The 27,131-nt window shown below is 41.6% G+C and overlaps 1 protein-coding gene across 2 annotated transcripts in view; it reads right to left on the reverse strand.

The window, feature by feature from the left end:
• The window catches only part of LOC140727734 (immunoglobulin superfamily member 3-like), a 193,558-nt gene extending 167,304 nt beyond the window's left edge, over positions 1-26,254 (reverse strand). Inside the window, exon 1 of one of the 2 annotated variants that reach the window (XM_073045438.1) lies at positions 25,928-26,254. In XM_073045438.1, coding sequence (XP_072901539.1) covers positions 25,928-25,967 — 40 coding nt within the window. In that variant the 5' untranslated portion in view covers positions 25,968-26,254. Of the gene's footprint in view, positions 1-25,465; positions 25,555-25,927 lie in introns of those variants that run through there. The other variant, XM_073045439.1, reaches the window with a different exon arrangement.
• Positions 26,255-27,131: the final 877 nt, after the last annotated feature.

The raw sequence follows: 27,131 nt of genomic DNA on the forward strand, positions 1-27,131 counted from the left end.
AGTGTGGCCTGACTAGTGTCTTATAAAGCTTCAGCATTATCTCCTTGCTTTTATATTCTATTCCCCTTGAAATAAATGCCAACATTGAATTTGCCTTCTTTACACAGACTCAACCTGTGAATTAACCTTCTGGGAGTCTTGCCCAAAGACTCCCAAGTTCCTCTGCACCTCTGATGTTTGAATTTCTCCCATTTAGATAATAGTCTGCACTATTGTTCCTCTTACCAAAATACATTAACATACATTTCCCAACAGTGTATTCCATCTGCCACTTTTTTGCCCATTCTTCCAATCTGTCCAAGTCCTGCTGCAATCACATTGCTTCCTCAGCACTACCCACCCTTTCAGCTACCTTCGTATTATCCACAAACTCTGCCACACAGTCATCAGTTCCACTATCTCAATCATTGACAAACAATGTGAAAAGTAGCAGTCCCAATACTGACCCCTGAGAAGCACTATTAGTCACTGGCAGCCAAATAGAAAAGGCCCTCTTTATTCCCACTCACTGCCTCCTGCTTGTCAGCCGTTCCTCTATCCATGCCAGTATCTTTCCTGTAAAGCCATAGGATTTTATCTTGTTAAGCAACCTCAAATGGCACCTTTTGAAATGTCTTCTGAAAATCCAAATGACATCCACTGCCTCTGCTTTTTCCACCCTGCTTGTTACTTCTTCGAAAAATTCCACAGATTTGTCAGGCAAGATTTTCCTTTACAGAAACCACGCTGACTTTGACTTATTTTATCATTAGTTTTATCTGCTCTAAAAAGTCATCACGTAGACAGTCAACAAATACTCTCTCGTGATCCAACACCAACTTGATTTTCCTAATCCCCTTGCATACTGAAGTACCCCCCCCCCCCCATTACAATTGTGACAGTACTTTAATTACATGCCCTTTCCAGCTCCCTTTGCAATCTCAACCACACATCTTGGCTACTATTTGGAGGCCTATATAGGATTCCCATAATGGTTTTTTCACCTTTTCAGTTTCTTACCTCTGTCCATAAAGATTCAACATTCTCTGACCCTATGTCACCTCTTCTAAAGATGTAATTCCATCTCCTACCAATACAGCCACACCACCACCTATTCCTTCCTGCCTGTCCTTTTGATACAAAGTATGTCCTTTGATGTTAAGCTCCCAACTATGACCTTTCAGCCACAACTCAGTGATGCCCACAGTGTCATACCGACCGATCTCTAATTGTGCCACGAGTTTGTCCACCTTATTCCGAATGCTAAGCTCATTTAAATACAGCACCTTCAGTCCTGCCCTCTTCGCCCTTATGAATTTTGCCTCTGTGGTATAACTTAAACACTTGACACTGTCTGCAGTTGTACACATCATTGGCTTGTCTTTCCTTACATTCATATTACACCCATCACGTACTTGTAAACCTGTTGGCTCATCCTCAGCTCTATCATTGTGGTTCCCACCCCCCTGCCGTATTAGTTTAAACCACTCCCAACAGGTCTAGCAAACATGCCCGCAAGGATATTGGTCCTCCTCCAATTCAAGTGCAGTTCGTCCTTTTTGTACAGGTCCCACCTGCCCCAGAAGAGGTCCCAATGATCCAGAAATCTGAGTTCCTGACCCCGCTTCAATTCTTCAACCACGCATTTGTCTGCCACCTCATTCTGTTCCTATCCTCACTGTCACATGGCACTGGCAGCAATTCCAAGATTACTACCCTTAAGGTCCTGCTTCTCAGCTTCCTTCCTCACTCCCTGTAGTCTGTTTTCAGGACCTCCTCCATTTTTCTACCTATGTCGTTGGTACCAGTACCACGACTTCTGGCTACTCACCCTCCCTTTTCAGGATATTGTGGATGCGTTCAGCAACACTGTGGACCCTGACACCTGGGAGGCAAACTACCATTTGTGTTTCCTTTTTGCGTCCACAGAATCCCTGTCTGTCCCCTGACTATAGAGTCCCCTGTTACTGCTGCCATCCTTTTCAGTTTCCTGCCCTTCTGGGCCACAGGGACAGACTCAATGCCAGACGTGCAGCCACTGCTGCATTGTCCAGGTAGGTCATCCCCAACAGTACTTTAAATGGAGTACTTGTTGCTGAGTGGGACAGCCACAGGGATGCTCTCCACTATCTGACGTTCTCCCTTCCCTCTCCTGACAGTCACCCATTTACCCGTCTCCTGTAGCCTTGGGTAACTATCTCCCTGTAGCTCCTGTCTATCACTTTCCCTAACACTTTCCTTTCCCTAACAAGCTGAGGGTCAATGTGCTGCAGCTCCAGTTCCTTAACACGGTCTCCAAGGAGCTGCATCTCCATGCACCTGGTGCACGTCATACTCCACGTCACAGAGCAGCCCAGAATAGAAACGGATCCTTTGACCCAACATATCCATAGCAACCGTTTTGCCCATCTATGCTAATTCCACTTGCTCACACTACCCATCTATGTTTTACCTATTTAAGAGCCTGTCTACATATCTGTTAAGCATAGTGATTGCTTCTGATTCCACCACTTCTGGTGGCAAGTTTCAGATATCAACCACCACGTTTAAAAAAAATCCCCCTCAAATCTCTTTTAAAACTCCTTAAACCTATGACCCATGGGAAAAGGATTCCGACCATATGCCCCATAGCTCAAAGGAAAACAAACCCATCTATCCAATCTTTCCTCGTAACTCAAATCTAAGAAACATCTTGGTGAATCTTCTCTGTACCCTCTCCAGTGCAACAATATCCTTTCTATACAGTGTGGCAAACAGAATTGCACACAGCACTCCAAATAAGCCAAACCAGTGTTTTGTAAAGTTGCAAGCTAACATCCCTATTCTTATATCTTATGCCCCAGCTATGAGGCAAGCATTGAATTATGCCTCTTTCGTCCCCCTATCTACCATTCCCATTTTCAGGGAGCTGTGAACTGAAACCCCAATGTTCATCAGCATTCCTTAGCTTCTTAGTGTATCTATTTGACCCCAGGAATAAATCTCATCTGCCAACACTCTATCCATCTTTTCATCTAATCTTGTCTTCTTCATTCACTAACACTCCATTTAAGTTACAAGTGCAAACTGAATGGACCACCGTGACTGAAGAAACACTTTCCAAGGTGGGCAGAAAGAGTCCAGTGGCAACAGCACAACACATCTCCCAGAAAAGTCATAAAAATCTAAAAGCTGACTAAAATGCTAACCAGGTGATGAACGAATGGTCGTGCTGTCGATCTAACTGTCTGGAGAAAGTATATCCATTATTCAGCCAGATGCTGAGACATGCCAGTCTCTCTAAAGCTACGGTACTTACAAGCATGGCAGTTATGAGGTATTTTAATACTTCCTCCACTCTGAGGTAACGGAATGGATGATAATCTAGGCAGTGCACTGCTGGTGCAGGATGAGTGTAGAGTTGGACCTTTTAGGAAACAATACTTCATCTAGATGTCTATCAGCCTCAAACCTAAAATCTAGAAATAAAGCTAATTTTATGCATTGATTTTTCTGCAGAGAATCTGACTGTTCACATATCAGACATGATTAAAAGTCATAGTGAACTCTATCAATAGTGAAATGGCACCTTTGATACTAAATAGCTGGATCACCAGGAGACGCTCATGGAGTGAGCACTGTTTCAGATTCACTCCATAACCTTTACTTTTCTTAACCTATGATCACCCTTATTTAACTTATTTAACCAAAAGATTCTTGCTACGTTTCTGGACTTAAGAGTTTATTGTGAATTTTTGAAGAAATGAATACAGAAATGGCTCTTAGATCTAAAGGGCGAGAACCTGGGAAGGATCCTAACAGGAACGGGAAGAAGAAAAAGACTGATCCTAAGCGCACTGAATTGACTTATGAAATATTATTGGAGGTTTTAAATGAAAAATTTGAAGAACAACGACAAATTTTTAAACAAGATATAAAGGCTTTTCAAGATTATATAGATAAGATGGATTCCGTAGTTAACCAGCAGCAAGTTCTAATCGCAACTTTGCAAGAGGACGCTCGGAAGTGAGACTTGATAATTAAATAGCTGGAATATTCAGAGTTAATCAATGCAACAAGATCAATTTTACAAAGACTTTCTTCATTTCCCATTGTTCACTGATGATTGTATTAAACTTGTACTTTCTTGCAAATGGATAAACTACCACTTTCACCAATAATCCGAAACATCACCTCAATCTCCTGTTGCTCATAACCTGGTACATCCTTCATCATAAGCAAGATGCAATTTATTCAGTTGACTAGTTAATGACAAACACAATCATTTGTTTCTATAAAGCAGAAGATGCTTAGCAACACCAGGGAAATTGAACCAAGAAAGTAATTAAGTGCAAAGGCAAGATGATAAATGACTGAAGATAGGTGATGTGTAGTCCATAACTTAATCAGGGTTATAACACTGCTGTCATGCTACATCTCAGTGTCAGAGTTCTCTCACTGGAAGCTGCCAGTACAGCTGTTAAGCCATCTACAGAGACAACTACAGCAACGATAACACAAGGCTAGTAAATTATCCTTTGATATTTTGTTCTGTAATCCAATTCGCCTCTTTAACTTTCACATGAGTCCTTGTTAAACCTACTGAGGAGATTAATGCTTATCTGCCTTGCAATTAAGTTAATGGAATTTGGTGATTCGTTAAATTTCCGATTACGTAATCTATTTTGAACCTTCAATAAATATGTCAGAATAGGAAACAGGTTCACAAGACCACGATTCATAAATGAGTACGCACATTGATGAAATATAAATCTGAAAGCAATATAATACCTTACAACTTTATGATTTCATAAATATCATGTAACTTTTTTTTGTCTCAATGTGAATATCGTCCACATTGGATCTAAGTTAGCCTAAACTTAAAACTGGTGCAAGGCCTTGACCCAAATGTTGAGGAATGCCTTTATCTGCAAAGACGCTGCTTGACTTCAAGTTCTTCCACCACTTTGTTCTTTAACTCCAAAATTTAAATTTGGAGTGGAATGTTCACTGAGTGAAAAGTCTATGCTCATACACAAAAATCTATTCCTGCTGATATTAATTTAGAAAAATCCTTTTAGGAACAGCTGAGATTGAGTGTGCAGCTATTTTTGCCCAATTCTACTAAGTCGTATCCAAAACTCAATTGTGAGTTGTAATTGGGTCCTTTCTGTATGCACGACACATTTCTGCAAATTTCAGCCAGGTCCTCCAGACGTATAACATGAGTCCTCCAGGCAAACAAAGTGATGTCAAGCAGCATGCTCTTTATGTCACTTATGCAGTCAAGGTCCGTGAGAAAAGCAAGACACTCACACTGAAGCTGGAGTCAAAAAAGCCTGGCTTGACATTGATCAAAGATTCTGGTTGAGAAAATTCAGCATCTGGTATCCTTCAGGTAGGTTCTCCCACAAATTGCTTCCTCATTTTTTACTCTCATTCCATCTCACTACTCTTCCCCCATCTATCACTATAAAGTTCAATAGTATCTGATCTACTCCCCAACCAGCATTAGCAATTAAAAAGATTAAAAGATTAGTTTTATTTGTCACATGTACATCAAAACACACAGTGAAATGTGTCATTTGCGTCAAATCAGATCAGTGAGGATATGCTGGGAGCAGACTGCAAGCATCACCATGCTTCTGATACCAACACAGCAAGCCCAACACTCACTAACCCAAACACTGGCAACACACCTCTGCAATGTGGGAGGAAACTGGAGCAGCCAGAGGGAATCCAAATGGTCATCGGGAGAATATACAAGCTTCTCCGAGACAGCGACAGGAATCCCACCCCAGTGATCCCAAAATTCCAATTTGTCCAACCCCAGTTCTATCATTCGCCAAACCACCACCCAGTATTCTTCACCTCCATTTGATCCATCAATGCCTTCATCTCAGCATGGTTGAAAGGTCTTTCACAACAGCCAAAATTTTCAAGATTGATTATCTATCTGGACAAGGTAGCAGCAGGCAGGCCAATAGCACTGTGGTTGGCTCTGAGCCTCAGAGGGGGAGGGTGAAGTCAGGCGGCGCACTAGTCATAGGGGACTCGATGGTCCACGAGACAGATAGGAGATTCTGCGGCAGCAAAAGAGACGCCAGGATAGTGTGCTGCCTCCCAGGTGCTAGGGTCCAGGACGCTTCTAAGCAGTTGCAGAATATTCTTGAAGGGGAGGGTGAGCAGCCAGAGGTTGTGGTACATGTTGGTATCACTGACATAGGAAGGAGATGGGTAGAGGTCCTGTGCAGTAAGTTCAGGGAGTTAGGAAAAGTGGCTAAAGGGCAGGACCTCTAAGATGGTAATCTCCGGATCATTCCCAGTGTCACAAGCTAGTGAAGATAGAGCAGATGAACGAGTGGCTGAGGAGATGGTGAAGGGGACAGGACTTCAAGCTCTTGGTTCATTGGAACCTCTTCTGGGGAAGGGGTGACCTGTACAATTGGGACGGGTTACACCTGAACTGGAGTGAAGCCAATATCCTGGGTGTGAAGTTTGCTAATGCTATTGTGGGAAGGTTTAAACTAGATTTGTGGGGGGGGTGGGGTTGTAAGGAGTTTGTGAGGGAGGATAGGCAGAAGATAGAGCAAAGAAGCACTCAGCCAGATGGTTTGAGATGCGTCTATTTTAATGCAAGGAGTATCATAAGCAACGTGGATGAACTTAAGGTGTGAATCAATACGTAGAACTATGATGCTGTGGCCATTACAGAGACTTGGGTGTCTCAGGGGCAGGAATGGCTGCTGAGTGTGCCCGGCTTTAGATGTCTCAAAAAGGGCAGGGAGGGAGGCAAAAGAGGTAGGGGAGTGGTACTGCTAATCAGGGATAGTATTACGGCTGCAGAAAAGGAGGAAGTCACAAAGGGATTGTCTACTGAGTCACTGTGGGTGGAAGTCAGAAACAGAAAGTGGGCAATAACTCTACCAGGGGTTTTTTATAGACCACCCAATAGTAATAGAAACATCGAGGAGCAGATAGGGAGGCAGATTCTGGAATGGGGCAATAATAATAGGGTAGTTGTGATGGTTGATATAACTTTCCTAATATTGACTAGCTTCTGCTTAGAACAAGGGGTTTAGATAGGGTGGAGTTTATTAGGCATGTTCAGGAAGGTTTCTTGATGCAATATGTAGATAAGCCAGCTAGAGGAGAGGCTGTACTTGATCTGGTTTTGGGAAATGAATCTGGTCAGGTGTCAGATCTCAGTGGGAGAACATTTCAAAGGCAGCGATCACCAACTCAATTTCCTTTACCATGATGCTGGAGAGAGATCGGAGCAGACAATTTGGGAAAACATTTAATTGGGGTAGGGGGAAATATGATGCTATTAGGCAGGAATTTGGGAACATAAATTGGGAGCGGATGTTCTCAGAGAAGTGCATATGGCAGAAATGTGGCAAATGCTCAGAGAACATTTGCATGGCATTCTACATTGGTATGTCCCATTGAGGCAGGGAAAGGGCAATAGGGTAAAAGAACCATGATGTACAAAGGTTGCAGAAAATCTAGTTAGGAAGAAAAGCTTATGAAAGGTTCAAGAAACTAGGTACTGTTAGAGCTCTAGAAAATTACTTGGGTGCCAGCAAGGAGCTCAAAAATGAAGTTAGGAGAGCTAGAAGGGGCCATGAGAAGGCCTTGGCAAGCAGGATTAGGAAAACCCCAAGGCATTCTACAAATATGTGAAGAGCAAGAGGATGAGCAATGTGAGGATAGGACCAATCAGGCCCGAGAGTGGAAACGTGTGCATGGAGCTGGAGGAGGTAATGGCGGGTACTTAAAGAATACTTTGCTTCAGTATTCAGCAATGAAAAGGGCCTTGGCAATTGTGGGGATGACTTACAAAAAACTGAAACGCTTGAGTATATAGACATTAAGGAAGAGGATGTGCTGAAGCTTTTTAAAAGTATTAAGTTAGATAAGTCACTGAGACCAGACGAAATATACCCCAGGCTACTGTAGGAAGCGAGGGAGGCGTTACTGAGCCTCTGGTGATGATCTTTGCATCATCCATAGGGACAGGAGAAATGCCAGAGGACTGGAAGGTTCAAACATTGTTCCCTTGTTCAAGAAAGGGAGTAGAGATAACGCAGGAAATTAAAGATCAGTGAGTCCTACTTCAGTAGTGGGCAAGTTGTTGGAGAAGATCCTGAGAGGCAGGATTTATGAACATTCGGAGAGACATCTGATTAGGGATAGCAGTCAGCATGGATTTGTCAAGCAGGTCATGCCTTACAAACCTGATTGAATTCTTTGAGGATGCAACAAATGATGTACATTAATGAAGGTACAGCAGTGGATATAGTGTATATGGATTTCAGTAAGGTGCTTGACAAGGTTCCCCATGTGAGGCTCATTCAGAAAGTAAGGAGGCATGGGATCCAAGGCTTGCCCACAGAAGGGCAGTTTTAGATGGTTCCTATTCTGCATGGAGGCCAATGACCAGTGGTGTTCTGCAGGGAATCTGCTCTGGGACCCCTCTTTGTGATTTTTATGGAAGAGGAAGTAGAAGGGTGGGTTAGTAAGTTTGCTGATGACACAAAAATTGGGGGTGTTGTGGATAGTCTGGAGGATTGTCAGAGGTTACAGCGTGACATCTATAGGATGCAGAACTGGGCTGAGAAGTGGCAGATGGACTTCAACCCAGATAAGTGTGGTGGATCATATTGGTAGGTCAAATTTGAAGACAGAATATAGTATCAATGGTAAGACTCTTGGCAGTGTGGAGGATCAGTAAGATCTTGCAGCCCACATGTTCATAAGACACTCAAAGCTGCTGTGCAGGTTGACAATGTTGTTAAGAAGGCGTATGGTGTGTTGGCCTTCATCAACAATGGAATTGAGTTCAAGAGCCGAAAGGTAATATTACAGCTATACAAGACTTTAGTTAGACTCCACTTGGAGTACTGCGTTCAGTTCTGGTCATCTCACTACAGGATGTGTATACTATAGAGAGTGTGCCTTATGAGAGTAGGTTTAGTGAACTTGGCCTTTTCTCCTTGGAGCAGCAGTGGACGAGTGGTGACCTGATAGAGGTGTGAGAGGCAATCATCATGTGGATAATCAGAGGCTTTTTTCCAGGACTGAAATGGCCAACACAAGAGGGCACAGTTTTAAGGTGGTTGGAAATAGGTATAAGGGGAAAGTCAGAGGTAAGTTTATCCACACAGAGTGGTGGGTGCGTGGAATGCACTGCCAGTGAAGGTGGTAGAGTCGGATACAATGGGGTCTTTTAACACGGAGCTTAGAGAAATAGAGGGCTATGCGATAGGGAAATTCTAGGCAGTTTCTAGAGTAGGTTACACGGTTGGTACAACATAGTGGGCCGAAGGGCCTGTAATGTGCTGTAGATTTCTATGTAAGATTCACGGTTCAGATTTGTTTCACATTGAAACATACAGTGAAATGTATTGTTTGTGTTAACAACCAGCAAACCAAGGGCGCGTGCCGGGGTCAAGGGTCACGGGGTCAACGTGCAAGGGTTGCCACACTTACCAGCACCGATGTAGCATGCCCACAATGCTTGGCACACAATGAGCAACAAACAACGGCAAACAGCAAGCCCCAATCCTCCTTCCCACTACAAGTACACTGCCCTTTAACCCCTGGACAGGCTTCCAACCTCCTGATGCCTGGAGGAACTGCACAAAGCTAGTTGAATCCATGGCATGACGCTGCTTTAGTTAATGTTCTTCTGATGAGAAATTTCTATCCCAGACCTTACTAAAGTGGTTAGTTGATGAAACAGCTCTACAAAGTAAAGCAATTAAAATATGAACAATGCTGCATCACTGAATCTTAAATACTATGACCATTTTACTTTGAAATAAACAGGTAAGTGTTTAAGCAAGGTGATAATGATTTCCCTCTCCACAGGTGCTGAGTGGCCCAGAAATTCTGTTCATATTTCGGAGAGGTGTTAGAAGCTGGAAAATCTCCATTGGACCATATCTTCTTATATGAAAACAGGAGATGAGCCAGGTCTACTTTAACAATGAATGCCCAGTTACACCTGTATTTTAGCATTGTCTGAGACTAAACTTTCAAGGAGTCTGTGCAGCAAAAAGGAGGGTGGTCCGTGATGCTGCAGGCTTCCTTGGTGTGTCAGGATGGCCCAAAACTCAGAATCTCCGGTGGTACACCAATGAGTAAAATCAAATGCTGTGAAGTAATGGCAAAGACAAAGCTTCACCAATAATAATGAAAACAATGAAGAAAGTAGAGATCTTTACTGAAATACATTTTATCACTGAGTTATTACTCAACATAATATTAGATGAGACTGGCCTTGTAAGAATTGATGATAAAGCCATTCTATACATTTATCAAAGCTTTCAGTGAGCTTAGCTGGGCAGCCATAGTGTTTATAAGCACATATAATGGGATCATTGTCCTTGACTGGAAGCTAATTTATCAACACCGGTTATTCATGTGGATTATGGAATATGGAAGTGGTTAGTCGTGGATTGCACAGCAAACTGTGACTCTACAGAGAAAGTCTCCTCTTAATGTCTTGGAGTCAAGCATGGCTTCCTTCCACACCGTTTCTCTGAGTTCCGATGAGGTCTATGCCACTGACCATATTTAATGTGGGGTGCGGGGGGTGAGTGAGTGTTTAGGGATCGTGGGCTCTAAAGGCAGAGATTGAAGGTGCTGAGTGATGCCACGGATACCTCTCTTCAACTCTGAGTGATCACAGCACAGGGATTTCTACAAGTTACTTACGATCTTACACTTTTTCCTAACGAGATGTTTAACAGGTTCTCATTTTCTGTCCTTCTGCCTTGTGATGGAGGTATAGTTCAGTGCCGACCATGCGGACGATGATTCTCATCTCCCAGAGCTGCCTGTGCACAGTCAGAACCTCTATGCGGTACTGATATTTTCTTTTGAGATATAGCATGGTAACATGCCCTTCCAGTTGAATCAGTTCATGGCACTAATTAATGTACTCACCCGTAAAACTTTGGAATATGGGTGGAAACCGAACTCCTGGAGAAAAGCCACACGATCAGAGGGGAAAACGTGCAAATTCCTTACAGACAGCAGCGGGATTTGAAAGCAGGTCGCTGGCACTGTAAAGGCTTTACGCCAACCACCATGCGACCGTGCTGTTAACCACAGGGCAGCAATGACAGCCATTCCCCTACCCTGCTAACTGAGTTGTAGGAGTTTTCAGTGATAACTTCGCTGGTGTATCTCCACGGCTTTATTATGTTGCCTACGTGTCGGTCAAGAAGCCAATTAACCTTTCAACCCACTTATCGTTGGGATGTGGGATGAAATCAGAGTCCTCAGGGGAAACGCACATGATCACTTGCGAGTCTGTAAACTCCACATCGACAGCACCAGTCAGGATTGAAATTGGGTTCGTTGCTGAAGCTGTGAGCAGCAGCAGCTCCACTTGCTGTGCCATCCATTAACACTGGAATTACACAAAGAGTGCATTTGTGAAGCGGGGTGCCGTGCGCAATCATAATCGATTGAAAACGGTTGTGGGAGCACGGAGGAACATCTGGAAATCTCCAGGAAGACCTTCTTCGTTGCTGCTGCTGCTGTGAGGTCCGGGACTCTGCTGGGAAGAACAGGCCCCCAGTCCTCGGGGTCGCGTTGTCAATGGCCGTTGGCGGGGTCATCTTAATACACTTGGCAGAGGATGGTGCTCGGAGAAGCTGTGCCAGAGGGGATGGTCATCGGCTCGGAGGTTCGACGGACTCAGAGTCCACTGCGGTCAGGTCGCTTTCGGTGTGTGCTGCGTCTGCGAGGCTGACTCGGGCGGCGCCATGGAAGTCCATAGCGGGGGTATTCCCTTCTGCCACCGGTGTGGGATGGCGAGTCTGTCGGGACCCTGGGGACTTGTGGAAACTGTGTGGTGATTTCTTTTGAACTTATAGTCTTTTAACATCTTTGGACTATTTTTACTGTGCCCATGGTCTTTTTTTTTTTATCAATTATGTTATTGTTTGCTCTGTTGTAACTATATGTTGTAACTATGTGGTTTTGTGCAGGTCTTGTAGCTTTAGTTTTTGGTCTTGTTTTGTCTGGTGGATTTGGAGCTTCTTTCTGGGGAACGCGCTAAGACGGTAGCGTGATATTAATACGCAGCAGCCTCTCCGGACTCTGGATTGGGGATTGCCAAACGTTATGTGGATTTTCTGGCGTAGTCTGTTTTGTCATATGCTTTTGTGATATCATTCTGGAGGAACATTGTCTCATTTTTTAACTGCATTGCACTTGTGGTTTCTAAATGACAAATAAACTGAATCTGAATCTGAAGAGGCAGATGCTGGCTGAACCCATTGTGAGTGACTCGATTCCTAACACCCAAAGCCTTTCCAGCATCTACAACAGGGATTCCCAACTGTTCTTATGCCATGGACCCCTATCATTAACTGAGGGGTTTGTAGACCCCAGACTGGGAGCCCCTGACCACACTCAACAGCAGGATAGAACGCCATCCATTTGTTTGATCCAATTTGCTGAGCAGGTCTCGTTTTAAACCCCATTCTATCAGTTTACTAAATAGGAGTAGGGAGAGGAATATATATCAGTGGTATAAGAATGCAGAGCAACTGTGGAATATTCAATGTCCAATAACTTTATATCTTCATAGTTATTTTGAGTAGAAAATCATTTAAAGTTGTTTCCTGCAACAACTCTGGGGCTCGGCCCAAAACTGAGCTTCAATAAAATATCTGCTCCTGCGACTGTTGGAGCCTGTGATATACATTTTTGTGATGTGCTTTCGAGCTGATTGAGCTCATCTCTGAGAGAGTTCAGTGAGGCTTCAAGTGAAACTAGTGGCTTTGAGGCCAAGGAGCAAGCCCATGATTGGCTCAATTTTTCACCGATCTCGCTGATTAAACCGCCAAGGAAGACTGCGGATGGTGAGGGGGTGTTCAGTGGCCTCCACCAGCCTCTCGCTTGCTGCTGCTGGAGGAAGGTGCCTGCATGTGACACTCTCTCTCTTGCTCGCTACATCCGAAGGAAGGTCCCTGTGTTTGAATGGTCTCTCTCCCTCCATGTTGTTGGAGGATGGTGCTGGAGTTCTGGGTCTTTGACAAGGTCTGATCCACGCGGTTCGAGGACAAGACTCTCATTCACGTTATGATACACAGTCTGATCCACACGGTTCCAGGACAGGACTCTCATTCACGTTATGATACACAGTCTGATCCACACGGTTCCAGGACAGGACTCTCATTCACGTTATGATACACAGTCTGATCCACACGGTTCCAGGACAGGACTCTCATTCACGTTATGATACACAGTCTGATCCACACGGTTCCAGGACAGGACTCTCATTCACGTTATGATACACAGTCTGATCCACACGGTTCCAGGACAGGACTCTCATTCACGTTATGATACATTTCTGGTCGTTCCTTTTTTTGTTGCTATTTTGAGTGATTTTGATTGGGGCAGTCTAAAGATGATGAACTGAGCTGAACTGAATATGCCTGGATTCTTTCGATTTGTGTTTTATATTCTGTGTTTATGTCACTTGTTTTTTTTGTTGCCATTTACACGATTTTGTTTTTGTATGCTGGGAGGTGGGATTTGATCTTTTTCATTGAATGGGTTCCATGGTTTTCTTTGTTTCGTGGCTGTCTGTAGGGAAGAGGAATCTCAGGGTTGTGTACTGCATACATACTTTGATAATAAATGTACTTTGAATCATAAGACCAGAGCTAGCATCCATATTTATCAACAGCACTGGCCAAGTTGTTTCATTACAGCTCCAACAATTCCCAAGTTGAAAGCCATCCAAGACAAAGCGGCCCACTTGTGTGCTAACCCATCCACTACCTTAAACGTTTAAACTGGGTGCATAATCCCTGCAGTATTTAACCCTTTACAGAATGCACTACAGTCAGTCAACCAGTTCATTCAACTGTACCAAGGACAACAACAAACAGCACGTGCAGGGCTTTTCCCATCCTCTGTAAATAAAACTACCAGCACCAATATAAACTTAGACTAATATTAATACAGGGGCACATTTTTACTCAATTAAGCGGCTCCTCAATTAGCCAAAATTTCATGGAAATAGTTAAAAAGATATGAGAAAGACAAACTACCATTTAACTGAATAACAAATATGTACTTAAATGCTATCAGGAACAAATTAGAACACTACCAATACTACCACTGTATTATAAAACTGTATTGGCTCCTAGTAGACATCAATGGAGAAATTCACCCAGTGCACAATGCCATGCTCTTCTGACTGTGACTGAACAAAAATCAGCACAGATACCAAGTGCAGATAAAGGACTGCCTTCATACAATGCTTCTGACAATTGCATCCTCCAAATCTTCATATTTATTGCAACATTTTAAGATGATTGTCAATACCTTCAAATTCTTTGTAGTTCCTAACTTGCTGAAGTAGTGAAATTGTTTTGTTTTCACTCCTGGCTGTTATGGCATCTCCAAGTCCGAATGCTTGAAACCACAGTGAGTAAGAGTTCTGACTGTTGATTTCTCACCAACTATTAGTGACAAAAATCGCTGCTTTTGAAAACACACACACACAACTGATGTCATTGAAAAACTTCTTGTTCGAAGAACCATGTACTGTCTAACGGCCACACAAGTGCACACAGCTGACGCTAGATTGAAACTGTTCAGCAACAGTCTCCAGTCCCAATTAAGCAGCATGGTATCCCAAATATACAAAGGGAAACCTGGCTATTTCCTTAATTGGTTTTTGTTCTTTAAGGGTTGTCTCAAATAAATGGGTGCCTGATTAACCGCTGGCCCACTTAACCAGAATCGGCTGGAAATAGAAATAGACAGCATGCCTGATGAAGGGTCATCAACCTGAAACATTAACTGTTTTGTGCTCTCTTCAAATACTGTCTGACACATTGAGTATTTACAGTAACTTGTTTTAGTTCAGATTTACATGATTTACAATGCCTTTTTAATTACTTTCTCTGCCTCATACCCAGGATGTATTTTTAAGCCAAGACTATCTACCAATTCCTAATGAGCATGGTACAAAAACACTGGCCAATCAATTGACAAAGCTCCAATGCGCAGAAAACTTGAAAGACTATGATTCAAGAAAAACAATGGTAGTGGAACATGTACAGTACGAATAGGATACTTCATCACTAGGATTTTTATAGAACTGTAATGAGTTCCCACAAAAAGAAGACAAGGGAAAGCAACTGTACAGCATGTGATTTACTGGGTCTTACAAAGAGCACACTACTAGCAACACAAGCAGTTTGTGTGCAGTTGACAAATCGACGTTAGCTGTGCGTGGTAAGCATTGATAGGCAACACTGCAGGACAAATGGTCGGAGCATAAAGGCCAGGCTGCAACAAGCAAAAAAAATCAAAAATGTTGGAAGTGCTCAGCAGGTTAAGCAACTGAGATAACATTTCAGGTTGATAATCTTTCCTTCGTTCTGCCTGACCTGCAGAGTTATTTCAAGCTTTTTCTTATTTTTCAGATTTCTGTCTTTTTTAAATATTTATTATCAAAAGGTAAGTGCAAATCTTTTTTAAAAATCTACATTTTACAGTGCCACCCGATCAAGAAATCTTATAGCTATTCTCAATTAGGTGGGGTGGGGTGGGGGGGGGGGGGGGAAGCAATCCACACGTAAAGATATATTTTACTAATGAGTGCAAGCAATACATTGCAGGGGAACGGAATCCAGAGTGCCAGAAGAGTCAGTGGAGAGGTTGAGGAGGCAGATGTTGGTAAGACCTCAAAGTTAGGAATCAAAAAGTTGAGCATGGTGTGACCAGTGCCCTGAGCTGCGTACTCTTCAATGTAAGAAATATCGTAGGAAAGATGGATGATAGTGCAGAAGGTGAGTTAACTGGTTTACAAACAGAGGCAAAGCATAGCGAGGGAGGCTCTTGATAGGGCAAACTTGCAGGCAGCAGGATGAGTTGCAACATAAAAGGCAGAGAAAATCGAAAAGGGTGAATACAGGACTGAAGGGGTTATAGTTGAATGCACACAGTATACGGAATAGGGTAGATGAACTTGTAGCACAGTTAGAGATTGGCAGGCATGATGTTGTAGGCATCACTGAACTAAAAGATTAAAGCTGGGAGCTTAATGTCCAATGATACACATAAGGACAGGCAGGAAGGCAGAGGGGGCAGCATTGCTTGGTTGGTAAAAAATGAAATTAAATCATTAGAATGAGCTGACATTGGGTTAAAGGTGTTGAATCATTGTGGATAGAGCTAAGGAATTGCAAGGGTAAAAAGAACCTGATGGGAATTATATACATATAGTAGCAAGGATGTAGTCTACAAATTATAATGGAAGGTAGAAAATACATGCGAAAAGGGCAATCTAACAATAGCCACGGAGTGATTTCAATATGCGGGTAGATTGGGGAAAATCAGGTTGGTGCTGGATTCCAGGAGCAGTAAGTTCTAGAGTGGCTTTGAGTTGGCTTTTCAGAGCTGCTTGTGGTTGAACCCACTCGGGAATCAGCTATTTTGGATTGGGTGTTGTGCACTGAACCAGAATTGATTAGAGATGGAACTTTTAGGGGCAAGTGATCATAATATATTCAATTTCACCCTGAAATTTGAGAAGGAGAAGCTAATGTCAGATGTATCAGTATTACAGTGAAGTAAAGGGAATTACAGAGGCATGAGAGAGGAGTTGGACAGAATTGATTGGAAAGGAACACTGGCAGGGATGATGACATAGTAGCAATGGCTGGAATTTCTGGAAGCAATTCAGAAGGCACAGGATATACAAATCCCAAAGAGGAAGTAGTATTCCAAAGGCAGAATATTACAACCATGGCTAACAGGGGAAACCAAAGCCATCACAAAAGCCAAAGAGAGGGCATATAATAGAGCAAAAATTAGTGGGAAGTTACAGGATTGGGAAACTTTAAAAATCCAACAGAAGACAACTAAAAAGTCATTCAGAAGGTAAGGATGGAATATGCAAGTAGGGTTATTGTCATGGGAGATCTAAATGCTAAAGTAGGACAAGGCACTGATGGAAATACCATAGGAAAATTTGGACTAGGGGAAAGAAATGAAAGAGGTGAGAAATGGGTAGAATGGTGCAAGATGAATAATCAGGTTATTATGAATACCTTCCTTAAAAACCATCCAAGACGTTTGTGGACCTGGAAAAGTCCAGGTGATAAGACCAGAAATCAAATTGACTTTATTACTGTAAACCAAAGATTTAGAAACTCAGTGACTCAATGCAAAAGGTGCAGACTGTAATAGTGACCATAGCCCAGTAATACGTCTCGTAAAAGTAAAACTTTAAAAAACTACAGCAGCAAAAACCTGAACAATCCCTTGACTACTCACAATTAATTAAAGAAGAAAACTAAAGACAAAAAATGTACAATTGAAGTAAGGAATAGATTTCAAAGTCTAGAAATAGAACCTGTTGAAGATGATAGCAATCATGTAGAAATGAAGTTTAACTCCCTAAAGGATGTCTTGGTAGAATCAGCAAAGTCACTGATTCCTAAAAAAGAAAAAAGCACAAAGAATAAATGGATGACAGATGAAATCAAAAATCTAATGGAAGAAAGGAGACGGGAGAAAGCAAATCCTATAGAATATAAGTCCTTAGATAAAAAAGTTCAAAGCTTACGCCAAAAAGCCAAAGAAGAATGGTTAAACCAGGAATGTGAGCAACTAGAAAGAATCCCTATTACTGACCCAAAAATGTTACATCAACAAATCAAGAATATCACCGGTAAAAAGCTCCTCTGTTCTTCAGGTGGATGTTTGAAAGCAAAGGACGGTACCATTATCATGGAAAAAGATGAGATTAGGAACAGGTGGACTGAGCATACTCAGAAATTGTTTGAAGATGATCGAGGTGAAAAACCAGTAATTAAGAAGAATATAGAAGGTTCAAATATTTTAAAATCTGAAATAAGAAGAAAGGAAAGGCAGCAGGTCCTGGTGGATTAGTAATAGAACAAATTATCACCCTTGAAGATTATGGAATTGAAAAACTTACTGACTTAATCAATGACATTTATGAGACTGGAATAATACCAGAAGAGATGAAAAAAATCAGTACTTATCACTCTTCCTAAGAAACCTGGAGCAATAGCATGTAAATTACATAGGACCATAAGTTTAATGAGTCGTATCACCAAGATACTTCTAAGAATTTTAATGACAAGAGCTAAAAGTAAGATACAAGCTGAAATAAGTGAAGAACAATGTGGTTTTGTGAAAGACAAAGGTACAAGAAATGCGATATTGATGTTAAGGATGCCATCAGAACAAGCTATTCAAGAGTAAAAAGATTTGTTTGTTTGTTTTATCGACTACACAAAAGCATTTGATAAAGTGAAGCACAATAAGTTATTTGAAATATTACAGGAAACTCTAGATCTAGATTCGAAAGACCTCCACCTAATCAGAAATCTGTACTGGGAACAAACTGCCGCAATAAGAATAGATGGAGAAGTGAGTCATTTTATGAAAATCAAGAGAGGCGTTAGACAAGTGTATGTTTTCTCTCTGATTTGTTTAATGTGTACAGTGAAACAATATTACAAAAAAATAAGAGACATCTTGGGAATCAAAGTTGGCGGTGAAAACATCAATAATTTCAGAGATGTGGATGACACTGTGTTAATTGCAAGTACGGAGGAAGAACTACAAAACTTAATTGATATGGTTGTTGAAGAAGGTGCAAAAATGGGTCCATCTATCAACTGGAAAAAGACAATGTATGGTGATATCCAAAGAGAAGGAGAATCCTATCTGCAGGCCGAGAATAAACGGGGAAGACATAGAACAAGTACAGAACTTTTGCTGCTTAGGAAGCTGAGTGACATCAGATGGCAGGTACGACATGGACATCAAAAGACACCTTTACAAGAATGAAGAGTATACTGACCAACACTAAACTAGGCATGACAACCTGCCTCAGAGTACTGAAATGTTATGTTTATCCAGTTATGTTACATGGCTCAGAATGCTGGACAATAGCTAGTAACATGAGGAAACAAACTGAAGCAGCAGAGATGTGGTTTTTGAGGAGGATGCAAAAAATATCATGGATGAAACAAATATCCAACGAGGATGTCATGAACAGAGCAAGCACAAAAAGAGAAATAATGTATGAGATCATGAAAAGGCAACGTAACTTCATTGGAGTAGGGGTTAGGAAAGAGGAGTTAGAATGCATGGTGATTATGGGAAAGATTGACGGGAAGAAAGCAAGAGGAAGGCAAAGACAAATGATGATGGAGACAGCAGCTAGAGAACTGGAAATGAATACCAGTGAATTGATCCACTTGGCCTGAAACAGGAGTGTGTGGGCCATGGCAAAGATCAAAGATCAAACTGGGCATGGCACCTGATGATGATGATGATGATGATGCAAGTAGGTTAGCCAATAATACTGAAGGATACCAAAATTTTCTTCAGATATGTAATGTGTAAAAGAGAGGAGAGAGTAGATATCAGACCTCTGGAAAATGACGCTGAAGAGGTAGTAATGGGGGACAAGGAAATGGCAGACAAACTGAATAAGTATTTGGCATCAGTCTTTACTGTGGAAGACATTAGCAGAATGGGGAATGTTCTTGATGTCAGGGGTCATGAAGTGTGTGAAGTTACCATTACTAAAGAGAAGGTTCTTGGGAATCTGAAAGGTCTGATGTAGATAAGTCACCTGGATTTATCTACACTCCAGGAGGCAGTAGTAGTAATGATCTTTAAAGAATCAATATATTCTGGAATGATTCCAGATAACTGGAAAATTGTAAATGTCAATCCACACTTCAAGAAGGGAGAGAGGCAGAAGAAAGGAAACTATAGGCTAGTTAGTCTGACCTCAGTGGTTGGGAAGATGTTGGAGTTGATTATTAAGGATGAGGTCTCAGGGTACTTGGAGGCACGTGATAAAATAGGCCGTAGTCAGCATGGGTTCCTCAAGGGAAAATATTGCCTGACAAATCTGTTGGAATTCTTTGAAGAAATAACAAGCAGGATAGACAAAGGAGAATTGGCTGATGTTGGGTACTTGGATTTTCAGAAGGCCTTTGACAAGGTGGCACATGAGGCTGCTCAACAAGCTGTGAGCCCATGGTATTTCAGGAAAGATTCTAGCATGGATAAAGCAGTGGCTGACTGGCAGGAGGCAAAGAGTAGGAATAAAGAGAGCCTTTTCTGACTGGTTGCCGGTGACTACTGGAGTTCCACAGGGGTCTGTGTTGGGACATATCCTTTTTAAGTTAAATATCAATGATTTGGATGATGGAGTTGATGGCTTTGTTGCAACTGATATGAAGATAGGTGAAGGGGCAGCAGTTTTGAGGAAGAAGAGAGGCTGTAGAAGGGCTTAGCTAGATTAGGAGAAAGGGCAAAGAAGTGACAGATGGAATACAGTATCGGGAAGTGTATGGTCATGCACTTTGGTAGGAGAAAAGAAAGGGTTGGCTATTCCCTAAATGGAGAGAAAATAGAAATTAACTGAGGTGCAAAGGGACTTGTGCAGGATTCCCTAAAGGTTAATTTGCAGATTGAATCTGTGGTGAGGAAGTCAAATGTGATGTTAGCATTCATTTCCACAGGGCTAGAATATAAAAACAAGGATGTAATATTGAGCCTGTATAAAGCACTGGTGAGGCCTCACTTGGAGTATTGTGAATAGGTTTGGGCCCCTCATCTTAGAAAAGATGTGCTGAGACTAGAGAGGGTTCAGAGGAGGTTCAAGAAAATGATTTCAGAATTTAATGGCTCGTCATAAGAAGAGTGTTTGATGGTTCTGGGTCTGTATTCACTGCAATTCAGAAGAATGAGGTGTGACCTCATTGAATCCTATCAAATGGTGAAAAGCCTTGATCGAGTGAATGGGGAGAGAATGCTTCCTATGATGGGAGAGTCTAAGACCAGAGGACATTGTCTCAGAATAAAGGGGCTTCCTTTTAGAATGGAAATGAGGAGGAATTTCTTTAGCCAGAGAATGGTGACTCTGTGGAATTCATTACCACAAGTAGCTGAGGAGGGCAAATCTTCATGTATATTCAAGGCTGAGGTTGATAGATTCTTGACTGGTCAGGGCATGAAGAGATACAGGGAGAAGGTAGGGGATTGGGGCTGAGGGGAAAATTGAATCAGCCATGATGAAATGGTGGAGCAGACTCAATGGGCCAAGTGGCCTAATTCTGCTCCTATATCTTATGGTGTTATAAACACAATTGCCATATTAGAGACCATAAGACACAGGAGCAGAATTAGGCTATTTGGCCCAAATTTGCTCAACTGTTTCAAAACTGCTGATTTATTATATCTCTCAACCCCATCCTCCTGCCTCCTCCCTGTAAATTTTGACCCTCTTATTAATCAAGAATCCATTAACCTCCATTTTAATTATACCCAATGACATGGGACAAGGACAAGGACATGTATGCAAGGAGCAGAACATTTCATGATAAATGAAACAACTACCATTAATCTATTCTAATCTTCAGCAACAATGCTATCATCACAGTTAAGATAAAAGTTGCTGGTTTATTCCCTTCCCAAATGCAGGTACTACTTCCCCATCACTCAGATCACTGAGAAAGGGTTAAATGAGATGTTCTGGTTATAACAGTGAAAAGTCCTCCACCAGCAACTGTCTTCTGTATCATCTTCAACTTCTATTGTGCAATTATCAGAGAGATGAGAGGCACTGACCAAAATTCAAACACAAGATAAAGGTTTCCTCAATCTGTTGGCCAATGAGTTGTTCTCTGGAACAGGCTACTGCAATATTGCCCTATTGCTGAATCATACTAGTGAGAATCCCATAACCATTTGCAAATGAACACAAATTGACAACCTCATGTAAACACTCCATTATGTGTAGGTTCAGTGGGAGAGTCTTTTCAAAGAATTCAAAACTACACACGTTGATCATGCCAAGTTTGATCACAACTATTAGGCTAACTTGGTCATAAAGTTTCTTATGTGCTTCCATATTTGGGAAAAGAGTAACAAAAGACAACGCAGATGAACATCTAGCAAATTTCTACCTCACAGCAGGTGGGGAAAAGCAGGTAAACAAGATTCTGCCGGCATATCAAATCACAGCACTTAGTGAGACTGTACATCACACTCTTGTTCCAAGAATAGCTGGCAGTCACAGATCTATATCACATCATTGTGAAATGCCAACATTGCTTTACATTTCCTTCCATTTTAAAAACTCCAAAAAGATTACCTATATCCAAACTTTACAATGTCCAGTCCAACACATGAATTCACATAACATTACATCCAAACCTAATTCTTGTGTTGTCGGCATTACGCAAGTCTAAAACAAACCCATAGCGAACAGTGAGACAGTTCATAGAATTTTAAAAGAAACCCAATTTACTCGTCATGTGGGGCTAAATTTCTTTCTCTTAAAATCATTAATTTGATCTGGGAAGATAATACCAAATCAATACATTTAATTACAGTTGAATGGGTTCTTGACAGTATTTCTATTTGAATCTGGAAAACTGCTTGGGAGTGGTGAGCTAGGGGGAGCCGCGGTGGGGGGGGGGGGGGGGGAAGAAGAGAGAAGGCATGTTGCAACTGCTGGCCTTGAATAATATAAGGGACAGCTGCTACTGGGTGGTCAATTCCTGAAAATAATATTTGCAATGTTTTACATTTAGTACACAAGTCAATTGCATGCAGTGAATTGTTTTATAGTCCACAAAATGACAGCATCTGCCTCTTAGAAATGTAATAGCAAATACATCAGATGATGGACTTCCTTCATTAGTATCAAATTTCCTTACACCCAACTAAAATATCTTGAAAACCTTTGAGATAGCAGTAGCTGGCAAAGCAAGACGAGCAAAGTTCCTAAATTTCCCCTTTACGCCAATTCTATTCTTTACAAAGAGGAAGACTATACCCAGCTGTAGGTTTGGTTACTGTGCAACAGAAAATAGCCATTTACGGTATTAAAGAGACCAAACCATGAGGTAGACTGAACTGCTACAGTTTTAAACAGAAAGTCTGCGCCAGTATCACATGAACTGATTTTCCAACTATAACCAGAGGTCTGAAATTTGTCATGCAATTTTCATTAAGTGTTCACTTGAAGACATAAAAGTACTTAAATAATCAAACATCGTACATTAAAGTGGTTATGCATGAAACACATGCCAATTGCTAACATTGCTGGGGTTATGAAGAGAGCTATATTATTGAATTTCTTAATAATTTTTAATAAAGCAATGGAACATAAACATTGCTAAATATAACAGCGAGCTTTTCTTCGCACTATTTCACATGACCTTCAATTATTTTTACATACTCGGGCAAAATTGAGAAATACATCTGCTGAGACTTCTGTAGATTAAATTCTGAAAAACTTTCAGATGGCAGAAAGGAAATTTTAAACTATCCTGTTTCTTATGACTGGGAATTGTAGACTGATTGGGATCAAGTTTAATTGAAAAATCTATCATGACCCTCCTTGCATATGGACACAGAACCAACACAGAAACGGATGTGAATTTTACAGCCCCAAAATCTGTAAAGAATTGATCTCAACAAGATAAAAATTGCTAGAGTACAATGTAAACAATTATGGTTTCAGGTGGAGGACCAGCCTCTGGACAGGGGTACACTCAAAAGGATAGCTAAGGCAACATATGCATTCATGTCCAATAAATACTTTCCCATGGTGCTGGCAGCTTTTATGACAGTAAAATATGGCAATGCCTCTATTTAGCTGGGCATGAGTGTCACCAGCTGTTCGAAAATGCACTGATCATAGTACTTCAATTCATAATTCATGTGCTCTGCTCATTTTGACTTTCAGCTCCTTAATGACTTGCACTGTTGGATGCAAAAGATTTGCACAGTAAATGCTGATTGAACACACTGAGGTAATGGGGAACCAGAAATGGGAGCTGGGTTTCAGCAGAACATAGCAGACAGAACAAGGAACATCATGATCAGTTAACACACAAAATGCTGGAGGAACAGCAGGACAGGCAGCATCTATGGAGGGGAATAAACAATCAACATTTTCAGCTAAGACCCTTCATCAAGAAGAGGCAACTGTTTGTTCCTTTCCATAGATGATGCCTGACTTGCCCAGTTCCTCCAGTATTTTGTGCGCTGCTCTGGATTTCCAGCATCTGCAAAATCTTGGGTTCATGATAGGTTAAGAAAGGCTTTGTCACAAAACTCAGTGTTGCATTTTAGTCTCTGTACACAGTTAAGGATATCAGAGCTCTAGAAACGTATAGAAAGGGGAACAAAATGTAACTCATCCTCTAAACACCTAGTCAAGGAAATGGACTCGCAGGATTATTGTGGCGGAACTAAAGCACTGGCTCGGAGGACTGAGGGAAATTCAAGGGGGAAGTGGAAGAGATATGGAATGGTATCACTCTCTAAAACGATGGGGTGGGAGACAGCTTAATTCGATAAATTTTATTTAAATTGGATTGAAACAGAGGACATGACTAATGCTAATATTATCCATTAACAACAAATTAGCAGTTCATTGCTCTTTGGAAGGAAGTGCTAAAACATGCAGAAAGGATTCAGTTATTTAAGTGGAAACTTCACAGCTGCATGTGAGAATAAGTTTCCAGCCATAGGCGATATGTTACATGGTCTCCCTGAAGGACTTTAGGGAGGAATAGAAGCTCTTCAGTCTCTTTCCCCGGAATCACACAGGTTTTCTTTCCCCCTCTTCCCCAGAATAACATACTTAGGGGCTGAGTGAATAGGATCGGATCACTCTTGGTGGAAGTGTGCACTTTACATTTGCTGTGCTCCCAATTTAACTGAGATTGCTGTGGGATTTGAAAAAAAAATCACGGACTTTAAATTGGATTGCAAACCGCCAGCAAAAGTCAAAAGAAGAAGAGTTGAACATTTCACTTTGCAAAGCAAGCCCAGCTTTTCTGAGCCTATTATGGCAAAAAAAACGTTTGGAAGAATACACTTTCTGTCTACCTCAGAAATGTTTGACATGATTGCTGAACGCTCAAAATAGAACAGTGCCTCATTCTCACTTTGAGGAATACAATAAATCTTCTTAAAATAAACCACCGCTTTGGGGTGAATTTTAATTTCCAGAATGCACAAGGAGCAACTCAGTGTTATGGGTTTAACTTCTACGAAGATTACTGAGATACAAATCAAGAACGAAAATGTGCTAAAGGAGGAATAATTTCTAATACATTTAAAGGAATTCTTATATTGTTAACCATGTGCAGCTGAGCATACAGCTTAAATTCAGATCAGAGGATATTAAAGACCCTATCTGATTGACTAGAAATCAATCTATCTGTTTCCTTGATTCTAAGGCTATATGTGATACTTTAATATTCTTTGCCTGCAGCATTATCACAAATTATACAAGTAAACTTAAAACCAGAAATTAATTCAATAATCTTCACGAGCATTTAGCCAACTTGGAGAGAAATTAATCAACTCCACTGATACAGTCATGTAAACAAACATGGTGCTCGCAGTCCCGAAATTCAATGGTAACGGTAACCCTTACCAGTTCTGGCAAACTGTCAACGAACAAAAAGGAAACGGCTATACCGACTGGCGAGAGCGAAATCTAACTGTGATATTCACTGAATTTCCAGCGCCATCACCATCCCCCGAAAAAAAATACAGGTCAAAAATATGGAACAACTGAGTCCCGATATTCAAAGACGTGACGTTTTCTGCTTTGTACGTTCGGATCAGATAGAATCCACTTCTGAGATTGAATGAATGTTCAGCGCAAGTGATTTAAATACATTCAGTCCAGGGCTTGCAAAATGTCACAAGTGCATTAGAAGCTCTGAAGCCATTTAAACACACACACATTCATACCAAAAAGAGTATTTTCTTAACCTGTTTAAAATGTACTTTTTATGCAGTAGTACTTTTTTTTAATCCAGCAATTGCCTTTAATAACAATTCAAAATCCCAGAACGTAGAGTTCCACTAACTAATAGACATAACGACTCACCCAAGAACAAAACTATCAACTGGATGGGAACGTAATTCATTTTTTCTCCCGCTGATTCCAATTGCTTGAACAATGCTTCTGCTTCCGACGCGCTACAGCCCGATTTGTTTCACAACTATCCGAAATCAGTGAAGGTCCCGGCTTCAGCCTGGACCCCCGCGTCTCCGCGCTTAAGGTACACGGGGAGAGATGGCCGGAGCTCAGGGTAGGCAGTTGCCGAACACTGTGTCTGAAGTACGAGGGCGCGGGTGGATTTCGCTGAGGCTCAGAGCCAGGTATGGTCCAGCGCTCCGCTGCGTTTCATTTCATTAGAACAGCTACTGGGCTACACGCACTCTGGCTATAGGATGGTTTGAATCATGGGATCCGCCCTGGAACAGCCGGAATGGGATCCAATTACACAACGAGGGTGGAGGAGAAGAGGCTGGATCACGACGTCAAAGCGTGGGTGGAAATGTGGGCTGAACAAGCCTGGAAAAGAGGAGAGAGGTAAAGGGATCTTAGATAAACGTAAGTACAGTTTGGTTAGGACAGAGAGACCGTGATACAAAATCAATAGGGATACAAAGGAGGGCCGGAGAGAGAGAGACACACACAAAGGAATATAGGTTAGCTGTGTCGTACGCGACTACCAAAACAGCCGATAGCTAGAAGGAATCAGGGAATAAAATGATTAAAAAGCTCTGCTGTCGCTGTTGGTCATTTCCAGTTAAAATAAATTAAACATAAATGATAGGACTATAATTAGAGCTGCTCCAATCTTTTGATTTATTAATGCATGTGAAACCTTGCTATCTGGAGTGAGTAACGGATCACAGAACTGGTGGTTCACTGATATATCTACTCTAGTTGATAGATGGGTGGATTGGTCCCTTTTCCCCACAATCTGCATCAATTTTTTAAACAAATATTATCTATTTGTATATATATATAACTTGCACAACTCATTTTCACCTGGGAATATAAGTGGGAATGTGGCCAATGGGTAGCGATGTACAAGTCCGCAGAGACAGCGCCAGCATTATGTTTGTCCTGTTGACCATCTTTGTGTAGGGTGCTTCGAGCTGAAGAGCACAAGCGTGCTGCCTCACTCTGTCCCTGGTTGGGGAGGGTGAGCCTGGCTTCATTCACAGAGTGTCCCATTCAGCTGGATGTTACGTCACTCTCTGTCCTTCATGGAATGGTTCTTTCAGTAAACATCCTT

The sequence above is a fragment of the Hemitrygon akajei genome, chromosome 5, assembly GCF_048418815.1.
Source record: "Hemitrygon akajei chromosome 5, sHemAka1.3, whole genome shotgun sequence".
In the NCBI taxonomy this organism is placed as follows: Eukaryota; Metazoa; Chordata; class Chondrichthyes; order Myliobatiformes; family Dasyatidae; genus Hemitrygon; species Hemitrygon akajei.